We start from the raw sequence: 26007 nt of genomic DNA on the forward strand, positions 1-26007 counted from the left end.
GTATGGTGGTGGGGCTCAGCTGTGCCCATGAGGGCTGCCTCATATAGCAGCTCTTATTCCCCTGCCGGCGACTCTATCTTAATTTGCAGCCAGGAGCAGTGCTTTCCATAAATGAGACAAGGAAGCGTGCTTTTGTAACTCAATGTAGTAGGCAGCATGAGGAAAAATAGGGATTCAGCAAAACCAGCAGAGCTGGAAAGAGAGATGGTTCTTGAGGCCTACTGGCCTAGTGAACCATGATCAGCACACTGGAGCACATGAACTCTGTGGGTTCAGGACTGCAACTGAATGCCACCATGGAGCATGGGTATGAAGTCTTCATCACATGCCTAGTTGGGGGGCCGAAGTTGAGTTAATGCCTGCCAGCCTACTGTAGGTTTAGTGTTACATTCCCTGTAGAGATCACAGCATTGGATTTGCGGTTAAGGATTAGGGAGATCCCTTATTACAAGATTAGTATGTTATCTTATTAACTGTTCTCTTATTATTTAATGTTCATCCACGCTCAGTGTTTTGTACTGCTTTCTAACATAGCTTACAATATCCACAAATGATCCTTGAATCCTGGGTGGAGTGACTCTCACAAATGGTTAAATCATGACGACTGGTGACCCACCTGTTCACATGTGATCGCTTCAGGACTGCCCCCAGTAGTTGGCGGTGAGAAAAACAGGCTCCCTTGCATGTTGGGACTCGGACAACAGGTAGTGTCACAAACACAAGTTCAACCTACGTGAGTGGCCTGAGTGCCACCACAATGTGGGCGGAGCCTGCGGGTCATCCGTGTTCCAAAAGACTGATAATTAGTGGCTGATACGGCATTAAATGGCCATACGAATAGCAGAAAAAGAAGCAAAAGAGATTGAGAGGCCCACTCTCACAGATATTCACTGAAATTGGGTGTCTCCCTATCTGCTATGGACTAGTGTATGCTACCCCTTATCCTCCCCTATGTGGAGGGAGCTGGGCTCCGCCCTGTGTAGTCTTATACGCCCTCATCACACACAGTGAAATAACCATATTGACTGGCATGTATTTGACCAATGGGGGTTGTGCATGATCGCAGAACAGTAGCTGACTTATTGCAGACCCCACCGGAGGAGAGGATTGATTCTCTTGTGGCATGAGAATCTGAATGCTGATGCCTGGCATGAGAAGCCTGTCCAAAATGTGTGCAGCCCACAAATAAGAAAATAAGTTACTTACCAGTAAATGCAGTTCTCCAGTATTGGTATCTTTTATGGATTCACGTGCTTGAATCATTCCCGGTCTTCGAAGTGGGAGTCCCATGGTACCATAATAAAGCAGTATGTATCACTATCACAGACTATAATGGCAGTGAAAAAGTCAGTTTAATAGCCTATCTATGTCCTTTTTAAAAAAAGACCAAACTTCAAATATAACCAAATATAACTAATCAGGTGGCAGCACCCTCTAGAACACTCCCACCAGAGGCTGAGGCCCTCAGATTTTCAAGCACAAGTAGGAATAAATAATCCCGAGCTATAAGGCAAGCCTTTTCGGGGAGGAGGGTGTGTCGCATGTGAATCTATGAAAGATAGCAATACTGGTGAACTACAGTTACAGGTAATTAATGTATTTTCTTCTCCAGTATTGGATCTTTCATAGATTCACATGCTTGAATCAGCATAGCAAGCAGTTCCTGTATTTGTATATCTTATAATATTAGTGCAAATAGCAGATGGTGGTTAGAAAATATATACATAGCATATTCATATGCAATTTAATACACACATATATTTATAATACACAATATATATATATATATATATATATATATATATATATATATATATATATATATATATATATATATATATATATATATATATGTGTGTATATATGTATATATATCATATCATACACTACAATTTGCATAAACACATAAGCAAACACATGGAACCAAAAGAGGTTCTCCTTATTGATTTAAGTGGTGTAGTAAAATCTGTCCAACCACTGCATCACTGAGCTGTGTCGATTCTAGGTAACAGTGCTGCACGAATTATATGCACACTCTTCTAAGTTGCAACACAACATATCTTCTCCAGAGGCACTTCCACAAACAAAGTAGTTGAGGTGGAAACTGCCCTAGCTGAGAGCACCCTGGTTTTTGCTGTGAGGGGCTTGCTAACCTTTGAGTGGCAGAACTGGATTGCAGCTGAAATTCATCTAGCAATGGTTGCAATCGTGACTGGTGCACCACTGAATCCAACAGTTGGTCAGTTTTCATGTGTAGTTTGTCACGGTGTAAGTAGAATTTTAGATATCATTTGATACCTAGCGTATGAATAGACTTCTCAGCTAGTGATGTTGGATTCGGGAAAAAACTCAATAATATTATAGGTTCATTGAGGCAAAATCCGAAGGAACCTTGGGAATAAATCTTTGGATTGGTTCAGAGAAGTACTAAATTGCCTATGTGCAAGAAGGTTGTTGAGTTGAGAAAGCCTGTATCTCCTCTACCCTCCTAGTCGGAGTGAGCACTAGTATCAATGCGACCTTCCATGTGAGAAATGAATAATTCTTTCATGAGCTGTTTGATGATTCTGCAAGAGCAGAAAGAGAGAAAACGTGATGAGCATCTATGTCTTGATATTCCCGCAAACCGCACTTTAACAGAAGCCTTTACCAACCGTAAGTGAGCTAGCAAGAATAGATAGGGTAGTTATCTGCCAGATTATGCTAGTAGAGGATGTAGGTTTCATTTCTGGGCCCATAGGCAGAAATGTTTCCATTATGTCTTTATCACAGCTTCCACCTTGACTTGGAGAGAATACACCTGCAGTCATTGAGATCTTTGAATTCATGGAATTTAGGAGCCGTGCGCATGAGAGGAGAGAAGTTGGGTCAGGGTGAAGGACCTGGCCTTAGGGGTCAGGATGAAGGACCTGGCCTTAGTTCATCGCCAAAAGTAAATGGTTGGAAGGTGAATGTGGTTGTATTCTGAGAGCAGGAGTAGCTCCATGAACGAATGCTGCATGGGCCACCTGGAGGCTATCAGGGTGAGTTGGCACCACTCTGCTTTCCTCTTGCAGTGAACCTTTGGTATTAAAAGTATCAGGGGAAAAAGTAAGCATAGCTCCCAGACCATTTGTCGAAAGGCATTCCCTCATGATCCTGGCTTACTCTGAACGCCGTTTCGATGCAATGAGGAGTACTCTCCGATACTTGGATATACATCAATAGAATTTTTATCTTTCACTTGGACAACTGAATGGAATATAGAGCGAGCTGTGTCACCATCTGATCCAGCATAATTTTTCTTTCTGCAGTACGGACTAGTTGGCAATTTTGGAATTTAAGGAACATCCTGATAGTCCTGAAGAAGTCAGAGATGCGGATTCATCGATATTGACGAAACACGTGTTGGCTTTGGATCAAATGTTGAAGATTGCCATATATGATTGAAAAGAAGATTTTATCTGATTTAATTAATAAAATCACCATAAAAGAAGATTAACTGGACTTCTTTATACTCGGAGTAAAGTTTGCTCAGGACATTCTTTCTAATTTTCATTTTGGACTGGTTTACTGGTTCATATCAGGGGATACAAGTGGCTGTCCCTGTCCTTGGGAGCACACTGTGATTGTGGACTTTTTTTGATTTGGGGAATGTAAATATTATCTTTTGCGCAAGAAAGCTTTGCCACTTTTCTATTTTTCCCTCATGATCCTGGATGTGGATGCCAACCTGCTGAATTGGCATTTGCAGGTTTCATTGTTGCAAAGAGATCTAGTGCTGGTTTGCCCCAGAATGAGAAAATCATATTTAGCGCTGAAAGATCAAACTTCCATTTGTAGAGGCTGTTTCATTGTATGCTAGTGCTATTGTCCACACAAACTAATACCCAAGTCTCTGCTATCATTGACTAGAAAGCTTGGAGACTGAGTTAGATGGCTCTGAGCTCCAGACAATTGACATGTGTGCTCTTCTGGAGTGGAGCCCACTTTCCTTGAATTTGCAGTTTCTGTTGATGACCGCCCAAGCTCTCCAGGGAGTCATCCGTAGTCATTACAAAGATAGGTATTTGAGGTAATAACTTGAGGTCCTCTGACAGGTGGGAGGTCTGGGACCACTAGGCTAGAGTTTCCATCTTAACTGTGTGAAGATCACCAGGTCCTTGAACAATTCTATTGTTTGAATCTATTGGTTTGGTAGCTGTTCCTGTAAGGCTCCAATTTTTAGGTGTGCAAGAGGGATCATATTGATCGCTGAGGAAATGATGCCCAGAAGCTAATTGAACAAATGCATGGAACTGTTTTTTTTTTTTAGTTTGAGAGCAGGTTCTTAGATCCTTCGTTGCTTTGCTTGGGATAAAAAGCCTTTGTCTTGGATAGTATCTAGTGTTGCGGCCCAGGAACAGTATCTTCTTGGATAGAGAAGTTCATGATCTTTGATAATTCACAAGGAGACCTAATATGTGACACAACTTTAGGCAAGCCTCTGTGGCCTTGGATGCTTGAAATGCCATTGGTGCTTTTATCAACCAGTTGTCAAAATAGGGGAATACCTAATGATCATCCTTCCTGAAAAAAGCTGCCACAGGGCGAGGCAGTAGGTAAAAATGCAGGAAGCTTATTTGAAGCCAAATGGGAGAACTTTGATGCATGGGTGGGATTATGGAAATATAAATCCTGTAAATTCAGAGCGGTCATGTGGTGTCACAGAGGGTGACCCCGTAACAGTATTATTTCCGGAAATACCTGTTTAATTTCCTGAGGTCTATGATGGATTGCACTCCTCTGTTTTCGTGTCTATGAGGAAAAACTGAGAATAGAAGCCCGTTCCTTACTGAGAATGTGGGCCTTTCTCTTTGGAACATTTGGTTAGCGTAGCTAGCACTCTCTTCCAAAACAGATGGAGATGAGGTGGGTACCCTCGTTTTGGTGGAATGGTGGGCGGAATCTAAGTGAACTCCAACTTCTGACCATATGTGATGAGCTCCAGGACTTATTAGTCCAATGCTATTTTTCGCCATAGATGACAACATTTCGGAATAGTTTCTCCCACAGGATGGCAGCACCAGAACGTTGTCACTGTAGTTAAGCGAGCCTAAGGACTACTAAGAGGGTTTATAATTAGGATACCTCTGGTATCCTCCTTGATACAGATAAGTGTCTCTTTCACGGGTCCCTCTAAAGAGTGCTTCTTTTGAAATTGTAATATGCTAAAAGATCTTGCGGTGGCAGAGTCAGCCTTCACTGCTTGCAAGGAGTCGCCGACATGCTTGCCAAACAGAGCGTTGCCATGGTAAAGTAAAAATATTAGATATATTTGCACCTCAGGATCTAAATGTTGTGGACTTGAACCAACCTTGGTATCTAAGGACCACTTACCCTGAAAGTTGTGGGAAAGCTATTAACGCTATATCTATAGCGCAATCTATGTTTTATGATGAGGACGTTTCGCCCCCCCCCGCAGATTCTTTTTTGTTTCTGTCCTTTCTGCCTTCCGACAGAAATTCTATGTATGTGGCAATATCTGACGAGATGTGGTGGCTATACCTGACCCGTATTGCCAGTGAATTGGAAGCCTGTACAGTAGCACCAGGAATAGTTGAGTATGTCTCCTTGCTGTTTAGGCGGGGTTATGAGTGAGAGGGTTATCCATGATTGTAATTCCTCCCGGATATCTCAACAATTGGAATAGGTCTCACAGCTATTGTAGGTAAAATTATAAAGAGAAGAAACTAATTGCTTACTTGCTATTGAAAGTTGGAAGCATTTGCCTGCTCGCTCCCTAAGGGTATGGAAATCATCAAAATTCATGTGGTGGGGAATCCACCTGTTGTGGGCCTTCTCTCTATCATCACCAGATGTGAACAAGTCGTTCTCGGAAAGCATGGTAATATTTGATCCTGGGATCATTCTTTCAGTGGCAGGAGCATCAGAGGATGCTGACATAGCGGGCATGATGTGACCTTGCAGAATATGGAAAGTGTTTGTAGTAATCCTGTACCATGCCCTATAGGTATAGTACTAGAGCCACATGGACCTGACCCATGCTCTGCAGTTGGAGGCGGTCTGAAGTGCTGAAATTTCTCCACACATTGCCTATCCATATATTGCTGACTGTTGTAGACATGTTCATATTAGTACCCTTAATTCTTGACATTAAGTTACTCTGGATTATGTGTCTTTTGTTCTTGTTGATGACTACAGTGCTTTGTTTGTCGCTTGCAATGTCATAGGAGTCAATGAGGTGGATGTAGAGGACTAGGTTGACGTCTACAATGTTTGTTGCCAATGAGGCTTTCGTTGCAGACGAGGCTGCCATAGTGGATGCAGCCATAGATAAGGCGGTCGTAGACAATGCAGTCATAGATGAGGCTGTAATAGACGTGGTTATTATAGACAAAGTTATTGTAGATGAGGCTGTTGTCATAGACAACTGTCATAGATGAGCTCGTTGTAGATGAGGCCCTAGTAGACGACCTTTATAAATGATGCCATTGTAGATGAGGCCATTATAGATGAAGCAATCTTAGATGAGGACATTCGTAGATGAGGCCATCGTAGACGAAGCTGGCATAGATGAACGTCGTAGACGACCATGGTAGATGAGGCTGTCGTAGACGACTGTCATAGATGAGGACTTCGTAGACAACCATGATGGATGATGCCATCGTACATGATTCCATCTTAGGTGAGGCCATTCGTAGATGAGGCCATTCATAGATGAGGCTATTCGTAGATGAGGCTGCCGTAGATGACCGTCATAGATGAGACTGTCGTCGACGACCGTCATAGATGAGGCTGTCGTAAGCAACCATCATAGAGAAGGCAGTTGTAGACGACTGTTGTAGATGACCATCATAGATGATGCCATCATTGATGACCATCTTAGATGATGCCATTGTAGATGAGGCCATCATACACGAGGTCGTCGTAGAGGACGCCGTTATAGGTGAGGCAGTAATAGTTGACATAATTGGGGTTGTCAACATGGTCATCGTAATTGTTATTAATGATGATTTTCAACAGCAGTTTTGCCATAGATGCCTCATTGTCAGATTATGAGAATTTCCCTGATGTAGTGTCAGGGCTGGAGAGGGAGTTGTAGGGTCTGCATTTGAGGAAGTTTTTTTCTCCAATTTTCTCTCTCTCTGTGATCAAGACTCGTGATAAGTCTTTTCCCTTTGACCTCTCACTGTCCTCATAAGAAGTGACAAATTTAAGTTTTTGTAGTCCCAATATTAGCCTCATCTCTCTGAAAGTGAGAGTTTATGAGGAAAAGTTTAGACATTTTGCAGTCCAATACCTTGCTTTCTGCTACTCTGACATATTAGTGCCAGGGTCAGAGAAATGAAACATGAAATATAATCTTGGATGATCCAAAAAGAAGTAATAGCTGACATAGCTGAGCAGAGACTCCCTTCACACGGCGTGCGGTAGAAAATCTGAGGAATTCAGCCCCTGTTGGGAGTGTTGTAGAATGAGCTGTCGCGTCATTAGTTAGAGCTCGAGTTTGCCCTTTTTCAAAAAGGATAAAGATTGGCTTTTAAACGGACTTTTTGATTGCCATTATAGCCTGTGATAGTGATACATACTGCTTTATTATGGTACAGTGAGACTCCCACTTCAACGACAGGGAATGATTCAAGCATGTGAATCCATGAAGGATCCAATACTGGAGAACTACTGTTTATGACATCTTGTCTAGTAACATCTTGCTCTCTTTTGGCATGAAGATAGAGCTCAGTTCACTGTAATCGGTGGTAGATGGTCCCACAATATGCTGAATCCACTGTCTAGCCAAACAATTCTGGACTGTTGCCAAAATCTTTGGACACAGTGGTTAAACCGTGGGAGGGTCACTTCCCAGATGCTGGACGTTACCAAAGCCAGAAACGACACAGAGCTCATAACACATGTTTGACTGATGTACCTTCACTAAAAAACCCTTATGCCTAAACAGAAGGTCAAGTTATTATGATCAACAGGGGCAACCCTGAAAACCTGAACCAGGGGCAAATGATAGAATCCTAACAAGGGTTCAAGGTGACAATACATACATCAAATGACAAACTACACACTAAACCACAAAGAATATATACATTTGAGGGGTCAATAAGGAAAAGGAATTGAGTAGGACAAAAGAGGGAAAAAAGGGGGAGAAAAAGAAAAAATAGGGAAACCTATGTACAACAGAATTAAGTTCATAGAACATTTATTAACTTCTTAAAATGCTAAAACATGTAAGACAATGGCGCTTAACACAGTACACAAACAATAAAAATGATCAACAATACAATGTGTAATCGAACAAGTGGCTGAGGGAAGGGATTATATATAGATAGTGATTCAGAACAAAACTGAAACACAAAACATAACTATATGTCCTTCATCAATTGCGGTCACGTATATGCGTCAACAACGTTTCAACCGTTGTAGACATTCACAGTCATCATCAGGACAGAAATCTGAGCGTACAAAACAATTGAATAAGGCATCTTTTCAAATGGAGAAGAAGGTCCCACCAGAATTTTGGAGATAATTTAAAAAACGGCAAGAGAATAACTGACGAATAAATTGATTCAAAAGCGAGATAGCGAAGATATCATCGTTATTTATTGGGTCTTAAGTTCAATTGGCCCACACGAGAAGATGGGAGGGACCGTTCAAGAATTCGAGAGATTGAACAGAGCCAATATAATTGGCAGTGAGCAGATCCTGCAACTGGTGATCATCTCAAAATTGGCGACCATTTACTTACAACTGTGTTGCGCGTTCAATTAGTTAGGCACAGTCAAGCTAATGAGTGTGGGACAAGGTCGAAAAAACCATGCATGCCCACCGGGTTCTTAAGTTCCGATTAGCATCCCTAAAGTCAGAGGAACCAAACAGAAACAGAAAGTCAAGGCACAGCTTTCATTTTTGGAGGCGGCAACTGGAAAATCGAAGCCGTACCTCCCAGCAAAGTCAATGGTCAACATGGGGGAGGTTGCGTTGGACACTCTGATGAAGCAATTGTCATCAATCAAATCGGCCATTAGGTCAGTGAAAGATAACACCACAGAGACGATCACTTAAGAAAACTGGTGGACTTGGAATATCGAAGGAGGTGATACAATATATACTCCATGGGAATTACGGAGGGTTCACGGCAATCTGACATGAAGCAATTGTTATTTACTATGCTCCCAGATTTGCTATTGTATACTTTCTTTATGCCACTGGAATTTCGGAGGGCTCACCACAAACGATTGTGCAGCCCCATCTGACTAAGTATTCCCAGACCAATAACTGCATGATTTTTGAGGTACCAGCAGCCTGGCAAGTCTATTTTTTTTATATTTCTTTTTATTGAAAATATACAAACAGCAAGGTAAAGAATATATTACACAAAGTGTCAATTCAAATGGGGAAGGAAAAGTCATTACAAATGAAATCAGCAATCCATATACGGAAGGGGAAGGGGGGGAGGGAACAAAGGGAAAATCAATACACATACAAATAGGTAGTCAGAATGCGTGGTCAGGGGGAAGGTGGGACATCAGCGTTATTTGCAATAGGCGGCGCACAAATTTCTCCACGATGGGTATTCTAGGGTCCCCATATTCTACACCACTTCTGGGGCCGACCCGGGCCAAATACACTGTTTTTTCTCGGAACATGCACCAGTCCATATTTTCCTTCCATAATGCAACTATAGGTGGCTTTTGGGATCCCCACAGTTGAGCTATATCGCGCTTGGCGATCATGGCCCACAGGGTCGCCCATTGCGTCTGGGCTATGTTATAATCCGTGGGTTCCCAAACATTCAATAGACATCGCCTAGCCTCTGGTAAGAGGGCGACCCCCGTTACTTCCTTCATCACATCATGTACCCCACTCCAGTAGGCGGCAACCTCGCGACATTCCCAGATAATATGAAGAAATGTCCCCATCTGGCCGCATCCTCGCTTGCACAAACCCTCTTCAGAAAAGCCCATGTGTACCAATCAGGGGCCCGTGACATATACCCTGTGAAGAATCTTAAGTTGAACCAGTCTGAGTCGAGCTGGTATCGCAACCTCCTTGGGAGAGGAGATCGCAGATTGCCAGTCCTCATCATCCAGTTCAAGGCCGTCACGGGTCCACAAGTCACGAAGATGCAAAAGGAGATCAGACCTGTCATTTATTAGTTTTTTATAGACTAAGGAAATAGTACTATCGGGCACATGACCGTCTAACAATCTATCTTCGAGCGGGGACGACTCCGGAATTACCTCCCCCACTGGAAAAACCGACCTCAAAGCATGTCGAACTTGAACGTAACGGAAGTACTCTGAATCAGCTAGTTCATACTCCTTCTTTAGTAGTTCAAACAATTTAATCTGGCCCTTCACCCAGAGGTCTCCCACTTTACTGATACCGATGAGATCCCACTTATCAAATCCCTTAGTCTTCCACAATTTACCCAGTTTATCAGAGCCAAAGAGCGGGGTCGCACGAGTCAAGCGGTCTTTCCACCCCATCGAACTAGTTGCATCCCGCCACAGACGCACTGCCGTTTTGGTAGGTCCCGACAAGTCCCTAATCACCGATCTAGAATACAGTGCCCTGTAGTAGTTACCCCCAGGTAACAGCCATCTATCCATTGCAAAGGCAGGGTTCGATTCTGGACCATATGTAGCATGATTGATGGCTCCCAATTGAGACGCTCAATAGTAACGTTTTATATCAGGGAGAGCGATCCCCCCATCATACCATGGGAGCGTCAGTTTAGCAAGTGCAACACGAGGTCTACCATCCCAGCCTGGCAAGTCTTAATGCTAAACAAACATAGAAGGCTGGCCCATTTATGTTCTATAATAACAAAATCTACCTCTCAGCAGATTTGTCACAGGAAACCAGCTTTAAACATAAAACATTCTTGGCATTTTGCTCCACACTTCAGATGCATGACATTTGATTCGACTTACTGGAGTCGTCCACATAGTTGTTGACAGTTAATGGCATGAATGTAGAGTTCTGTGAACCGGATGATCTGGAAAGCTTTCTGTACTCTCTGGTGGATGCCTCTATGGACACGACACACTCTGGTCTGCAACTCATTCTACTTCCATTATTGCACAATTATTTCAATACTGCAGTAGTAGGAGTGAACTTGGCCCTTAATCACTGAAAGGTGACACTCTAGAGGGAGTTCAAGATTTGCCATTTTCCATCATGCATGTTGCATTGTGTTTCTCCTTGTCAACTCACTAAGATGTAATAGTGGGAAATGATTGGATTACCTAGGGACTTACAATGAATGTATTGCAGCTATTAGCTTTGCTTTCATTTTACTGAGCCGGTCAGACCTCCTTGTTTGAAACAGTTGTGTTTTGCCAGACTATGCACATTTACTGAATACATTTATTTGGTTGATTCTGGACAAGAGGTTTGGTCAATTATAGGCAATTGGGCTGCAAAAACCCCACACTAAATGCCTAGTAGGGTTAAGGTCTATAGTAGCGTTGCAATCCCTGTCAAGAGTGAATGATTAGGTTTGCTGTTAAAGAGACTCGGGGGGTCCCTTGTAATGACTCTAGTCCATTATGTTATTCATGATTTGCAAACATTTCACTGTGGGTCAAACACCGACTCAGTCTTGACATTGGTATCTGCCTGCATGGATTGCTTTTTTAAAAATAAGGGGTGCCCCCCGTGCGCCATTCCCATTCCCAACCAGCCGAAGGATATTTCGCTGCCAACAACTGCAGCACTGTTAAATTAGGCACTGCAGTGTGGGCAGCGAAATGCCTGTGGGCAAGAATGACACAACACAAAGTACGTATAAACTTATTCACTGCCCTCTTTTTGTTCTATATTCATTTCAACTGAGTGTTTTGTGCAGCCTTCTGACATATTTGTCCATTATCTACAAGTAGTCCTTGAATCCTGGGTGCCACTCACACATTAGGAGCCATGGGTCTCTACTGATGGCAATACCTGGTAGAAGGTCACAATGCTCCCTGGTATTGAGATAAATAACACAAACACTAATGCTCACTTGCAAAATATCCAACTCCACGCACTTTATTTATTTTATTTATTTATGAGTTTTATATAGTGTGAACTTGACCCGTTAGGGTATCAGAGCGCTTTACAGAAAAATTTAGCAATAAACAGAACAGGTTTAACATCAACCAGTTACGGATCGAGTAATAGGGGACAAGGTGCAGGATACATGCGGGAGATAAGGGCATGTATTTACAGCTTGCATATCCAAATACTCATGACACGATAATATATTACAGATTAGATTTACAAATGTTCAAGACAAGGCTCCAGGTTTCTGATAGGGTAACTAGATAATCTGAAGGGAGGCAAAAGACGGCCCAGATCTGGGCCATGGTGATGGTGGAGGCCAGGTTTAAGCTAGAAATGTATCCATAAGGAAGGACTCTTAATGCCTACAGGCTCACACACTATATAAGATGAAAGAAAGTGCTTGAGAACTTCATGTTCAGCCATATGAATATTGCTCTAATATAGAATTCACACGTAGCTCCTACTGAGCCTGAAAAGTTGAGAAGAGATTGGGTGTTCAATGTTATTTTTTATTGCAATGCATCAGACTCACATACAGATGCTGTGTGTATGCATTGTACTGGAGAGGCGAGGCAATTATGTTATTTGTAGGTTTTTCTAGCTGGGCATTCTCAAACTTGTACCTACCTAGCAGAGTGATAGGTCTTTACAAAAGTCAGAATTCAAGGGTAGGTATTAGTATTCGGTTTAGCGTATGCGCCAGCAGGGACCGAGTCATACTTGTTTTCTGACCTCCCTAGAGTGATATCAGAACTTATCAACAATAAACAGGATGTTGGCGGAGGTCTGAATATAACATTAGATCCCGTGCTAGACCGATCTAGCAGGATGAAGCTGTGGTACATTCTCCGGCATGATCAAAGACCTGCTCCATGACTCTGCCTTAGTGGAGGTGTGGAGACTCCTCAACCCTCGCAATAGAGATCGTACTTTTGTCTCTTGTATTCACTGCATAACTACTCGTAAATAATTTTTCCTCATGTCTCATACTTCATTACCAGATTTTACATCTTGTGGAATATGGGAGAGTGGCATTTCAGACCCTTCCCTGTAGAACTGATTTTGCCTCTGGGCCTGTTAACTTTATACATTAAACTGTGGAGAATTAATACTTGTGTATAGAGAGTAAGGGGAAAAAAGAGTATTGTGATCCAACTTCAAAGACTATCAGTCGCTTAACCAAGAATATGTTACTTTAAAGCAGATCTTATGGGAGGCGGGATAAACCTATATCAGGAGTGAAATGATTATAGACTTGGTGGTCCAGGGTAAATGAGGTAGAGAGGCATGGACAGTTAGAGAAGAATATTCAAGATTTGATGGCTCAATATACAAGGACTTCCTCAACGACGACAGTGAAAGAGGTTACAAAAGTGAAATACGACTTAAACACATTTTTCACCATGCAGGTGGAATACTATTTTCATGTAAGTGATCCTGCTAGGTGCTTTTATTGTTTAGTTTTTCAATTTGTATTCTAACATAGCCTTTTTCCCTCTATTATCTTACCTTGTCTTGCCACACTTTTGATATGGCTCATTGTATTCACAATATACCTTACTGTACCTGTGAGTGCCATAAAGAATTGTTTCAGAAAAGAAAAGGGAACATTGTACCTGATCAAGCTGCAGTTGTGTCACTCTCTGTGACATCAGATCACCTAGCATAATCTCCACATATGGGTAACTGGAGCCAGCTGTCGGCCGTTGGGTCCGTGTTGACTGGATGTCCTTAAGTGGAAAATTCACTATCAACTCCTGTGTAATATGGGAAAGAAAAATATATACTTACGTATTAAATTATTTTTCACTTGTACATCTAATAACTCTTCAATGAACATTTATTCTTCTTCCTCATACCGTTATTTAAAATATGTATTTTATTTGTAGGGAACTTATTACAATAATCATCTTTAACTCAAATCCAGATGCTTATCTTACTTGGTTACTTAACCGTCTTTCACGCATTTAATAGATTTATTTTTTATAAAACATGTATTTATTTTTATTTAACAATAAAAACAAAGTCAATATAAAAATATTTTGTGTGCCAAATCATTTCCCTGAAAATTGTATGTGATCTTAATCAGCTACCCCTGTTTAACAGACACATTTAGCAATGTGTTACATTCGCAATGGCTAATTTACAACTACTCTCCTAATAAGTAATTATCTTATCCTCAATATTCTACATGTTTCACATTTAATATCAGTCGCTCAGACAAACAGTTAATTTATTACAACTCTTATTCTAAATATTTCTCTTACCTTTCCTCCATTTCTTGATGTTTCTATCAAGCTTGCTGTAACTCTCAATGAAATGTTTCTCAATCTATTTCTTCTGGTCTCTGTTCTGGTGTTTGTAAAACATCGGTTCTCCCATTCTTCCACCCATATTTATCGATATTAAATAATTACTTTTTAATTTTTCTTAATTTCATATTTTTGTGGAATCTATTACATATTTGGGTATACTATTTTGATGCACTACTGGTAATGTGCTACTTCCGTTATAAAGTTTGGCTGAATGGATAGTCTACAATGTCCAAATCATTTCGTAAATGAAACAGAAGTAATAAATGTTATCAGCTGACTTCTTTTCAATCAGACTCATTAATTATCTTATTTCTATAGTTAACCACCAGTGACTATAAGAGAAGAGCTTGATGAAAATAGACAAAAATTCTGACATGCATATATTACGCTGCTGAATGAGCACAATGTACATATGTTTGGCTATACACATACATTCCTGGCACACCCTAGAGTCAATTACACATTTTGAAGCATGCATGTGTAAGTTCAGGTATTCACAAATAAAGGGGGTTTACACCTCTTGTACTGTCCTTACTTGTGCACTGGTGTGCATGTTAGTACTGTTACTGTATGCACTACTAGTGTTAATTTAATAAGACACTAAAAAATATTTTCGATACTTGCCATCCCTTACCACACTCCCGTAAAAGCTGCACAGAACAGAGGACAATCTGTACATCTCTATCTGTAGCACTAATTTCCAGTTCATCTGAGTGTAAGTAATGTGTTTAGATAAGTGTAGTATATAGTAAATGTATGTCTGACGTTTTGTAACTACTCTCTAAATTCACCTTCTTTGCCCGGCATGCCCCTGATCCCTTTACTGACACTCTCTCGGAACACTAACTTTTATACATCCACGTGGAACTTACAGGTGTTTAATTTACACACAGTGTGGGCCTTAACAGGACAGAAATGAAACCTTCTACAAAGACCTGCTAAACATTCATAGTTTTCTTGGTTCCTCTTTACAGAAAACACTGTCATACCATATGACCCATCCTCGCCGAAAACCTTTAATAAAGCTATGCGCTGTATGTTTTACTGATTATAGGTGTTAGGGTATCATATGCCTATAAAAAAGCAGAGACACCAGCTCAGTCTCTTGTTTGTTATGCTAAAATTAGCTGCAATTAGAATATCCCCTTTGGGATGTTGTTGCAATGATAATCACCAATCTTCACAGAGCTACATTTAAATCAGATTGTGTGCATGGGAACAAGTTGTATTTAATTGTGTTTATATTTTGTGCACTGTAGCAGAGATAGACAGAACAACTTTCATGGTTTATTGCTTCCATATTCCATAATCAGGGTTTATAAGGGGCTCAGTAATGGGGTCTCATATTCCAAAAGCATGCTTATTTGTAGCATTTGCCCCATGGTAAAACCTGGAGGTTTAATACATGCTTTTGACTGAGAACTCAGGTTTGAGGCACGTCAGTAATAGCTCCACCTCCATGGCAAGCTTGAGATAGTCTCATCTCATTGGATATTCGAACATGCGCATATGCTACTAAAAAGTCCTTGGATTCCATCTGTCCCCCATGGCAACTCAGTGATCCATTCTTTTATCCACTGCTTTACAAATGCATGGTCAATAATGACAGAGTTTGGGGGGCTGCTACTTCTTTGAGGGGGCATTAGACTGTTCCCTACCGTTGTGCCGCTGGACTCCCGTTGGCCAATCTCATCTGGGCAATCACCGCCGTTGCCGCTGCCTGTCACCGTGCGGCCGCTGGGGACTACATTTCCCAGCCCTCTTAGCGGCAGAAGCCGCCAACGTTACTTCCGCGCCCGGAGGCGCTTTAACTTTTAGCGCAGCCCCGGTGGAGCGGGGCTGCTACTTCTTTGGGGGCGCATTAGACTGTTCCCTACCTTGCTTGTTGTGCCGCTGGACTCCCGTTGGTCATCCTCATCTGGGCAATCACCGCCGTTGCCGCTGCCTGTCACCGTGCGGCCGCTGGGGACTACATTTCCCAGTCCTCTTAGCGGCGGAAGCCGCCAACGTTACTTCCGCGCCCGGAGGCGCTTTAAATTTGAGCGCAGCCCCGGTGGAGCGGGGCTGCTACTTTTTTGAAGGGGCAATAGACTGTTCCCTACCTTGCCTGTTGTGCCGCTGGACTCCTGTTGGTCATCCTCATCTGGGCAATCACCGCCGTTGCCGCTGCCTGTCCCCGTGCGTCCGCTGGGGACTACATTTCCCAGCCCTCTTAGCGGCGGAAGCCGCCAACGTTACTTCCACGCCCGGAGGCGCTTTAAATTTGAGCGCAGCCCCGGTGGAGCGGGGCTGCTACTTCTTTGAGGGGGTATTAGACTGTTCCCTACCTTGCCTGTTGTGCCGCTGGACTCCCGTTGGTCATCCTCATCTGGGCAATCACCGCCGTTGCCGCTGTCTGTCACAGTGCGGCCGCTGGGGACTACATTTCCCAGCCCTTTTAGCGGCGGAAGCCGCCAACGTTACTTCAGCGCCCGGAAACGATTTAAATTTGAGCGCAGCCCCGGTGGAGCGGGGCTGCTACTTCTTTGAGGGGGCATTAGACTGTTCCCTACCTTGCCTGTTGTGCCGCTGGACTCCCGTTGGTCATCCTCATCTGGGCAATCACCGCCGTTGCCGCTGCCTGTCACCGTGCGGCCGCTGGGGACTACATTTCTCAGCCCTGTTAGCGGCGGAAGTCGCCAACGTTACTTCCGCGCCCGGAGGCGCTTTAAATTTGAGCGCAGCCCCGGTGGAGCGGGGCTGCTACTTCTTTGAGGGGGCATTAGACTGTTCCCTACCTTGCCTGTTGTGCCGCTGGACTCCCGTTGGTCATCCTCATCTGGGCAATCACCGCCGTTGCCGCTGCCTGTCACCGTGCGGCCGCTGGGGACTACATTTCCCAGCCCTCTTAGCGGCGGAAGCCGCCAACGTTACTTCCCCGGAGGCGCTTTAAATTTGAGCGCAGCCCCGGTGGAGTGGGGCTGCTACTTCTTTGAGGGGGCATTGGACTGTTCCCTACCTTGCCTGCTGTGCCGCTGGACTCCCGTTGGTCATCCTCATCTGGGCAATCACCGCCGTTGCCACTGCCTGTCACTGTGTGGCCGCTGGGGACTACATTTCCCAGCCCTCTTAGCGGTGGAAGCCGCCAACGTTACTTCCGAGCCCGGAGGCGCTTTAAATTTGAGCGCAGCCCCCGCGTCGCGGGTTCGCCCGCGGGTTGCGCTGGGCTAAGCCCGGGCAAAGGGCGGGCCATCTGTGGCCATCCGGGGCCGGGCTGGGCTACCCCCCTAACTTCTACTAACGTGGGTTGTGTCTTCAGATGGGACTTTAGGTTAGTTAAGTGTCTTTGTAGCACAGATTAATAGTCTCATAGATGTTTTTGTTAGTTGTGGCCTGAGTGGAAGCTCTTACCCTAATGCCCACAAAGTACATAGGTATTTTGGTTGTACTATTGCATTGTCTTACTGTTTAATTGTTTGTATTTATTGGATCATTTGAGGAGGTTCTAACATGACGCCTACTATAGGGAAAGGGAAAAAAAGCGCGACTAGCAGCACTGGAGGGTCTATTTCAAGGACCACGGACCAGTTCATTACAAGGGCTGCTGTCGTGCTGGAACGCGAGATAGCCCTAACTGAGAAGAGACTGTCGTTAGAACCTATTTTTTCTAAGCGTTCTTCACCGGGCACCATTAGGGATGCTGTTACCCCTGAGCAGTTATCCGCTTACTCACCCAAGGAAGATTTCGGGCAGGATATTAGTCGGGATTTGGAGGCTTCTGACGTATCTGACGCTTGTTCTACAGTAGCTCCTATTACTTCGAGATCATTACGAGAGCATAGGTCTAAAAAAGGCTCTGTTTCACTTACCAAACGCGGAAAAAGAAAGCGAGGGGGAGGTGCACAAAAGGGCAGGTGTCCCAAAGTAATTAAAACCATTACCTCAGGAGGGGCTTCTGCTACATTGTCTCACTTGGTAATTGATAATACGCCACCTAATAAGAAAGATCCAGGGAAACAGATTCCTGAGTTGTTACAGCGCTTGCCGATGACAGCACAGCTTCCTGATAGCATTTTTTGCCAGATAGAGCACCTGATGAAGTCATTGATGCTTCCCATATTCGAAAGAATTAAATTAATCCTTGAAAACTTGGGGAAGTTGGAAAAAATTGTTATGGCCAATACGACTGCCTTAGAAAAGGGTGTGGGCTGTACTATGGACCCCAATTGTTTAGCTAAAGGAGGATTAGCGACAGAACCTGGTGGTACTTTTGCAGTTAGCCCCAATAAAACCCTCCCTAAATCTCCCATGCATTCAAGTCAATACGATAGTAGGGGCATTACAGGGGTAAACAACATAAGTCTCCCTAACAGTAAGAGAGTTGAAGTGCTGGGGTGTGAGGGCAGGAAGGAGTTAGAACCCGCCAAAGTGGCGGTAGAGGTAATCCCTAAAGAGAAGGAGGTTGTAGGTGCAGAATGTAGGAAAGGGAAACATCCCTGTATCGACCTCCCCCTGACTCAGCGCCTTATACTGTGATACTGTCAGGGGTACCAGAGATTCTACAGGAAAAATTGGAAAATCACAGGGAGTTGAAAAATAAAGTCATCTTTTGGCTCAGCAATAATAGACCACTCCCTGGCCATATTAATGGTGACATGTTACATGTAAGGAGGGTGAGTTGGTTGGGCAGTAGATGTAAGAACCAGGTTGGGGATTGTATAATTGTAAATTTTAGAGACCCCAGAGCTGTAAGGTTCATCTGTGAAGGGAGGGAGTTTAGAGGGAAGGGTGGGATCCAAACGCTTAATTTAAGTTACTTCTATCCACGATCAACCTCAGGTATCCCACTGTTTTCACGGAATAGGATTGAAACATCTTTTAGACACTCTAACTCTGTATTTAGGGAGGAGTGTCATTTCCCCCGGGTTAATCAATTCGATACTCTATTCAATCACCCCACTCCTATTTATAATCGATTTGCCCCCCTATCCACCTTAGAGGTAATCGATTGACTTGGGGAAGGTAAGGATCTGTATAGGTTACCGTTACATGGGAGTCTGACTCAAATTCCTGGGGTACTTGGTTGTAGTTCTGAACCACAGTTTCAAGATTCTATCCCTTCCCAGTCCTCCTCTAATATTAATAACAGTACTCCTATGAGGAGTCCAGTTCCTTGCCAGATGGTGGGTTGCCAGGCGGTGTTCCCTAGCCTCGTTACTCCCTCGGTGAAGGTTTCTTCATGGAATATTGCGGGCCTGGAATCCAAATTACATCTACCAGACTGGGCTAGCTTTATTGATGAGTCTGATATTTGGTCCTTTCAGGAAACGTGGGCAATAGCCCCCTTCTTTCGCTCTGGCTATCTGAATTTTTCTAAACCAGCAGCTAAGGGTATTAGGGGCAGACCGGTAGGTGGTTTGTCGATTTGGGTACGTCAACGTGAGGGAGTGTCAGTGGTGGAGATACCGATAGATAGCCCGGACATCATGGCTATTTGGGTCAGCTCTACAAAGGGGCTTAACATCATTATCATTAACATTTATTTAAGGGGCCTTCCAGGTGGGAGATGTTCTCCAACAGCCCTTTTATTGGAGGAATTTCTAAGTATTGTAACTAAAAATGTAAATAGGGTTGTGGTTGGGAACTTCAACACCTGTTTTGAGCCCCTTGATATGGATGACTGGAAGCTTTCAGAGGCAGAGGACTCTTTGTGGGGTATTCTCCAGTTGGAGCTGACACCCATTAAAAAATGGACGCAAGCGGCTCTGTTTATGAAGGGTTTGTGTCTTGATAAGGGCATGCGGGCTGTTAATGGCAGAACGAAGTCCGACAGGTCTAGGGCAGTGACCTTTGACAACGGAAGATCTGGGTCCTGCATTGATTATATATTGGCTAATCTGGAGATGTGGTCGGTTATTGCTGATATGGTGGTCACGTGTAGACCAGAAAGTGACCACAATCCTTTAGTCCTGTCTATGATAGATAACAGTTTTATTGACACTATCATGGTTGATGTCCCTATTGTACAGGCAAAAGTAACCCCAACTAATGATGGAAGAAGGGTACGCTGGCCAAAAATAGCCATGAATGAGGGTTCACTGACCATGATTAGGAATATGCTTACAATTACATTGGAAAAACTCAACAGCTTTGAGTCCCAGGTAGAGATTAATGAAAACATTCCCGGTATCCATAATGACTTATTTTCGGAGCTCAAAACTTTTTTTGTTAAGAGTTCACCCCTAACATTAAAAATAAAGTGTTGAGATCCTGTTCCTGGTATGATAATGGTTGTAGACAGGCACAAAGAGCTTTGCTCATAGCCATTAAATCTAGATTACCAGATGCCATCCATAGCTGCAGGGCTACTTATAAACTCGCCCAACTAACAGCTAAGAGGAATTGGGATGAGGATCGCTGGAGGGGGTTACTTCAGGCTTGTGACGGGCAGAATATGACACAATTTTGGCACCTCCTTAAATGAGGTAACTACCCACAAGATATGGTACCCACAACTCATGTGGAGCCACAGCAGTGGGTTTCGTATTTTGAAAACCAGTTCAAAACTAAGAGTAGGTCCTTAGTTGTAACACCAACCCTTATGTGTGAGGAATCCTTGATATTTGTCCCCAATGAAGTGAAGTCTGTCCTAAAGGTTATCCCGAGTGGCAAAGCACCGGGGCCCGACTGTATCCCTGCTGACCTACTCAAACATGAGCAAGACCTATGGGTCCCATATCTGACATTGGTAGCCAATGCCCTTGCTAACGGTGCATCGGTTCCAGATTCTTGGCTAGGGGCAGAGATATTGCCAATCTACAAGAAAGGCGATCGCTCTGCCCCGGCCAATTATCGACCAATTAGCCTTATAGACGCGGTACAAAAGATTGTGGCCCGTCTACTTTTAGGACGTATACAGGGCTGGATGGCCGATTTTGACATATTAACACCGGTTCAGGCGGGATTTCGGTCTCACATTGGAACCCTGGACCAAGCATTCAGGTTTAAGCTCCTGTATTGGAAAGAGGTTTTCCTTGGGGGTGGCATGCTTTTTGCGGCCTTCGTGGACCTAAGGTCCGCATTTGATCTTGTTCCAAGGATCAAGTTGTGGGAAGTTTTATTGGGGATGGGAATGCCCAAAGAGCTGGTGGCTCTTCTTATTAACATGCATGAACACACGCATGCTAAAGTTCGATGGGGCAAACCTGGGGAGGTGACTGATAGGTTCGAGGTCTCTAAAGGAGTTAGACACGGGTGTGTGTTAGCTCCTACCTTGTTTTCCTTGTTCATCAACGGGGTTACAAATTACTTTTCTAATCATCCAACTGATGCACCCTCCCTCGCCGGTAACAAAATCCCCCTGCTCTTGTTCGCGGACGATACGGTCTTAATTTCTAAGACGAGACAGGGGTTACAGCTTGCTCTGTCTCGCTTTGAGCTTTTCTGCCGCGAACATGAGCTAGAAGTCAACGTAGGGAAGACTAAATTTATGGTTCTCCGAGGTCCAAGATCTGTCACAGCAAGGGTTAAAATGGGTGGGGTTATTCTCGATCAGACAGCTGGTTTTACTTATTTGGGAGTTACCTTTAGTGAAAATCTAGATTGGAAACCCCAGATAGATCTCCTCACCCTTAAGCATGCCCAACTTGGTGGAGCTCTGTTGAAGGAACATAGAAACTCTTTAACTAAACCATTGGCTCCCTTGATCAAAATTTATGGTTCTAAAATTCTTCCAGCAATCATGTACAGAGCGGAACTGTGGGGCTTTAGTGACATGTCCCAACTTAAGGTTGCGCAGAACAAATTCCTTAGGTCAGCAATAGGGCTACCTCAATCAACACCTCTTATTCCCGTATTATATGACCTAGGTTGTCACCCCGTTGAGGATATGGTACGGTATAGACCACTGCCGTTTTGGCGGCGTCTGTGGACAACACCGGAACTGTCCATGTACGCCGAGCCCTTCTGGAAGTAAAGGGGTTACGGGGCTCATCCAGGATTCCATGGTTATCCGAAATAAAAGCCTCTCTGATTGATATGGGGATGGGGTCCTTATGGGCCGATCCTGTTACTGCCGTTTTCCCCTCTAAGAAGCTTTTTAAGGAAACCTATTGGAGTAGGATTAATGAAAAGAAATTAGCAACTGTTCTGGGTAGTTCTATGACAGCATTATTCCTTGTTATCAAGGGCGCTCCTATTTATGAAGAATATTGGGACATCATAACAAAGCCATTAGATCGCAAACTGTATCATCAGTTAAGAGTAGGCTCTCTTCCGCTTCAAGGGTTGACGTGCTCCTGGAATCTACCTGGCAATGATAAATGCCTTTTGTGTGGAGGAGGTAGAAACTGTTGACCATTTCCTCTTTTGCTGTCCAGTGTATACACAACCTAGACGAGTATGGCTAAGGCCCGTATGCCGTTTACTGGGAACCAAATCCGCACAGGCCGCTAGTAGAATTTTGAAATCTGACACTTCAAAATATATTGTTATAGGTGTAACTAAATTTGTCAGTTGGGCCTGGATAATTCGGATCCGGAACTTGAGTTCTTAATATATTAGTGTATATGATGTAGTTGGTGGTTTTAGCAAAATTGTCTATTTTACATGAAATCTGTTTTTTTTATGGTTTATTGATTGTATCAGTCGTGAGTCTTTGTATATACATTTAATAACTTTTTATTTCTGGTTTTTAGAATGTATTGTATTTATGGATTTTATTGATTATATTATGACTTTTTACTTATAGATTGTGCTGTGTATGTATAGTATGTCCTTTATGATGTAAATCGAAATAAAGACCTTTTTGACTGACTGACTGACTGACAGAGTTTCAAGCAAAAGTGCGAAAGGAACTTCACACAATACAAATCCAGAGTAAAGCCTGTCACCAGTTCTCTTCATTACTTCAAGCCCTTCTCTTGCTCATCATAGTTCTTCCTAAATGAGGTGCATCTGCATTGTGGAGAGAGACAACTAGCTGGTTTACTATCAGCACACTCAAGAGTTGTTTTTTTAATATAAAGGATTAGCGTAAGGATAACTCCCATACCAATTTCTTGGTTGACTACAAAGCTAGTAACCCACAAGAAGTGAAACCCAACTTGCAAGGGAAGGAAGGAGGTAGTGTGTTTATGAGTAGGATTTGTGGTGATTACATTATTGCAAAGTAAATGGGACACCTCCATCCTCATCACCGTGCTAAATAAATAGGAAAACAACAGGCAGTGAAAATCAGTACCTTGGACGACCACAAAGTAACACCAGAATGTTGATAGACCACGTTGCACAATGTCTATATCAAAAACTAAGAGAAGTTCTAGGCCAAAAACTACCACAGCATTGGGAATGGTGGGGGGGGGGCGGGTTACAACAAAATGCTTTAATTTGATACTCTTTGTACCTCAATATTGGCGTAGGGAAAACACCTTGTCCAAATCATGAAACTCTAATGAAGATCCAGCCATGATCATGCCTCTGTGCCTAGCATTACAAAGTACAGGTACTAGCCTAAAAGTCCTGGGGAAAGGCAACCCCTATTCTACTTTAACCAAAGATGAAAAATGGCAAATGGAAAAGCCCAGCAGTAACTACACAAGTGCTGCTCAGTGAAAAAAAGATGCAAACACAGGAATACAAATCTCATTGAAAGAGAAGGTAAAACAAAGGAACTCCACCGAGCCAAAGTAAAAGCTAACCAAACACGAGTTAGATCATGGATTTGAAAGATGATTGCAGAGTGATAGAACAACCAAAAAAAGACTATATTGAAACTAAAAAGTTTGAAATAACTTTGTGAACAACAAAAACGTGTACGGACAGAGATCTCAACTACTGTACTTGACAGTGCCTCTCCCAAAACATTCCTAAAAGTGGGATCATCTTGGAGCCTAGATGTAAAAACAGCCATCATATTCTTACAAAAATTAGAACCCAGAGTCTCAAAAAGATTATAGCTGAGAACCATAGAAACAGAAGCAATGAATGAAAAAACAAACTAACAGCAATTACTGCCACAAAAATACCCATGGGACGGTGTATATGTGCAAACGGATGTAGGAGAGCACGGCTGGGCATGGGAGTCTCGGAAAACCATCCCATATGGCGGAAGAGAAGGAAATAGGACAATCTGAGTTGAAGAGTATTCAATAGCCACTACAAGTACATGTAAAAAGTTGCATCAGATAAGCTTGCTATTTTACTACATGTTTATGAATATTAAGGAAGAGTGTATGTTGAGAAAGAGGAAAGAGGAAAGAGGAAACAATTTACCTGTGCTCGTTACAAAAACAGGAAACCTAGCCTCCAGAGCGCAGAGGCACATCATTTAGTAAATACTGTGATGTGACAGCAAATAGGAAAACAATGCAATGCAACAGAATGAAATGGAAGAAAGAACACAACATAAACATACTCTCAAACAGCACCTAGTTGTGCTAACATTTCTGGCTGTGGGTTGCATAATACCATAATGGAGAAGGGAGATTCTGGCCAACAAGAGATTGGGGTAGTGTGGGCACTATTCTGGTGTGTGGGTAGGTAGGTTGTAGAAGGACTCAGCAAGGCTAGGGCAAGGGTCCTCATTAATCTTGCTTTGATATTAATGGAAGGTCGCAGTTATCATAGTAGAACGTGAAGCTGAGTGGATTTGCTTGCATAGATTGTAAGTTAAATTAATAAGGCTGCAACCCATTTGATACCATCACTGTGTAGAACTCTTTTTGACTATGTATTCTTAGATGTCTTGTGTCTGCTTGTCTACTGATACTTAACCTGGAGCACTGCCAGGACGGACACTCCCCCTCGATGTACCATCACAAAGCAATGCAAGAAAGTTCAACACAATGTGACATTAAAAAGACAAGATAACTTAAAATGATACTGTCTTCGTGGCTTTTCTTTACATCGCTTGGATTTTGAACCATGAGATGCTCTCACACCACGATTATGCGATGTTTCTAAAGCGAGGTAAACAGTAGGATCACAAACATTTAAGTATGCAGGAATGTGTGGACATTTTATCACTACCAAGTATTGGACACATACATGGGTTTCCTTGTTCAGGAAGTTGAGCCCATTCTGGTTTACAGCCAGGATACACGGAGACACTATGGTGTTGTTGCTGCAGCTCTGGATGTAGAAGAAAGACGAACCGAACATTGGGTAAGCATTCAGCAGCCCTGCAACACAAAGTAATGGGTCAGTTACTGCAGACTACTTCAGGAGATCAATGAAAAGCAAACCTTTCTTGGAGGATTAGCAGCATTAATCTTAATAAAAGTGGGCTCAATATAGTTACTTTCTTGAACAAGTATCTTATTATATATAACTTTATGTTTCTGATTTATGTTCCAAAGACTAAGAGATTAAAGTCCGCCCACAGGATTCCATGTTGAGTGCCGGCTTTTGCATATCAATCTGTAAAGAACTTGTATTAAAAAAGCAATGGTGTTGTACTGCTTGCACTCAACTATATCCAGAAGACAACTAGGGTAGCATGGAAAAAGAAAACAGTACAAAACTAGTAAAGCACGGTAAACACTAAATTTGAATCTGTTCTTTCCCGTATCGAACAAGTTACTTACCTTCGGTTAGTTTGTTTCTGGTAGATATTCTAACCGCATATTTCTCACCTTTTGAATCTCCTTTGTGCTACACTGGCATGGGAAAT

The 26007-nt window shown here is 43.0% G+C and overlaps 1 protein-coding gene across 1 annotated transcript in view; it reads right to left on the reverse strand.

The window, feature by feature from the left end:
* The window catches only part of MYO15A (myosin XVA), a 1426381-nt gene that overhangs the window by 37326 nt on the left and 1363048 nt on the right, over positions 1-26007 (reverse strand). The window contains exons 62-63 of the mRNA XM_078662701.1: positions 25383-25516; positions 13659-13799 (exon numbers count right to left, since the gene is read on the reverse strand). Coding sequence (XP_078518827.1) covers positions 13659-13799; positions 25383-25516 — 275 coding nt within the window. The remainder of the gene's footprint in view (positions 1-13658; positions 13800-25382; positions 25517-26007) is intronic.

This window comes from Lissotriton helveticus, chromosome 10 (genome assembly GCF_964261635.1).
Source record: "Lissotriton helveticus chromosome 10, aLisHel1.1, whole genome shotgun sequence".
Lineage (NCBI taxonomy): Eukaryota > Metazoa > Chordata > Amphibia > Caudata > Salamandridae > Lissotriton > Lissotriton helveticus.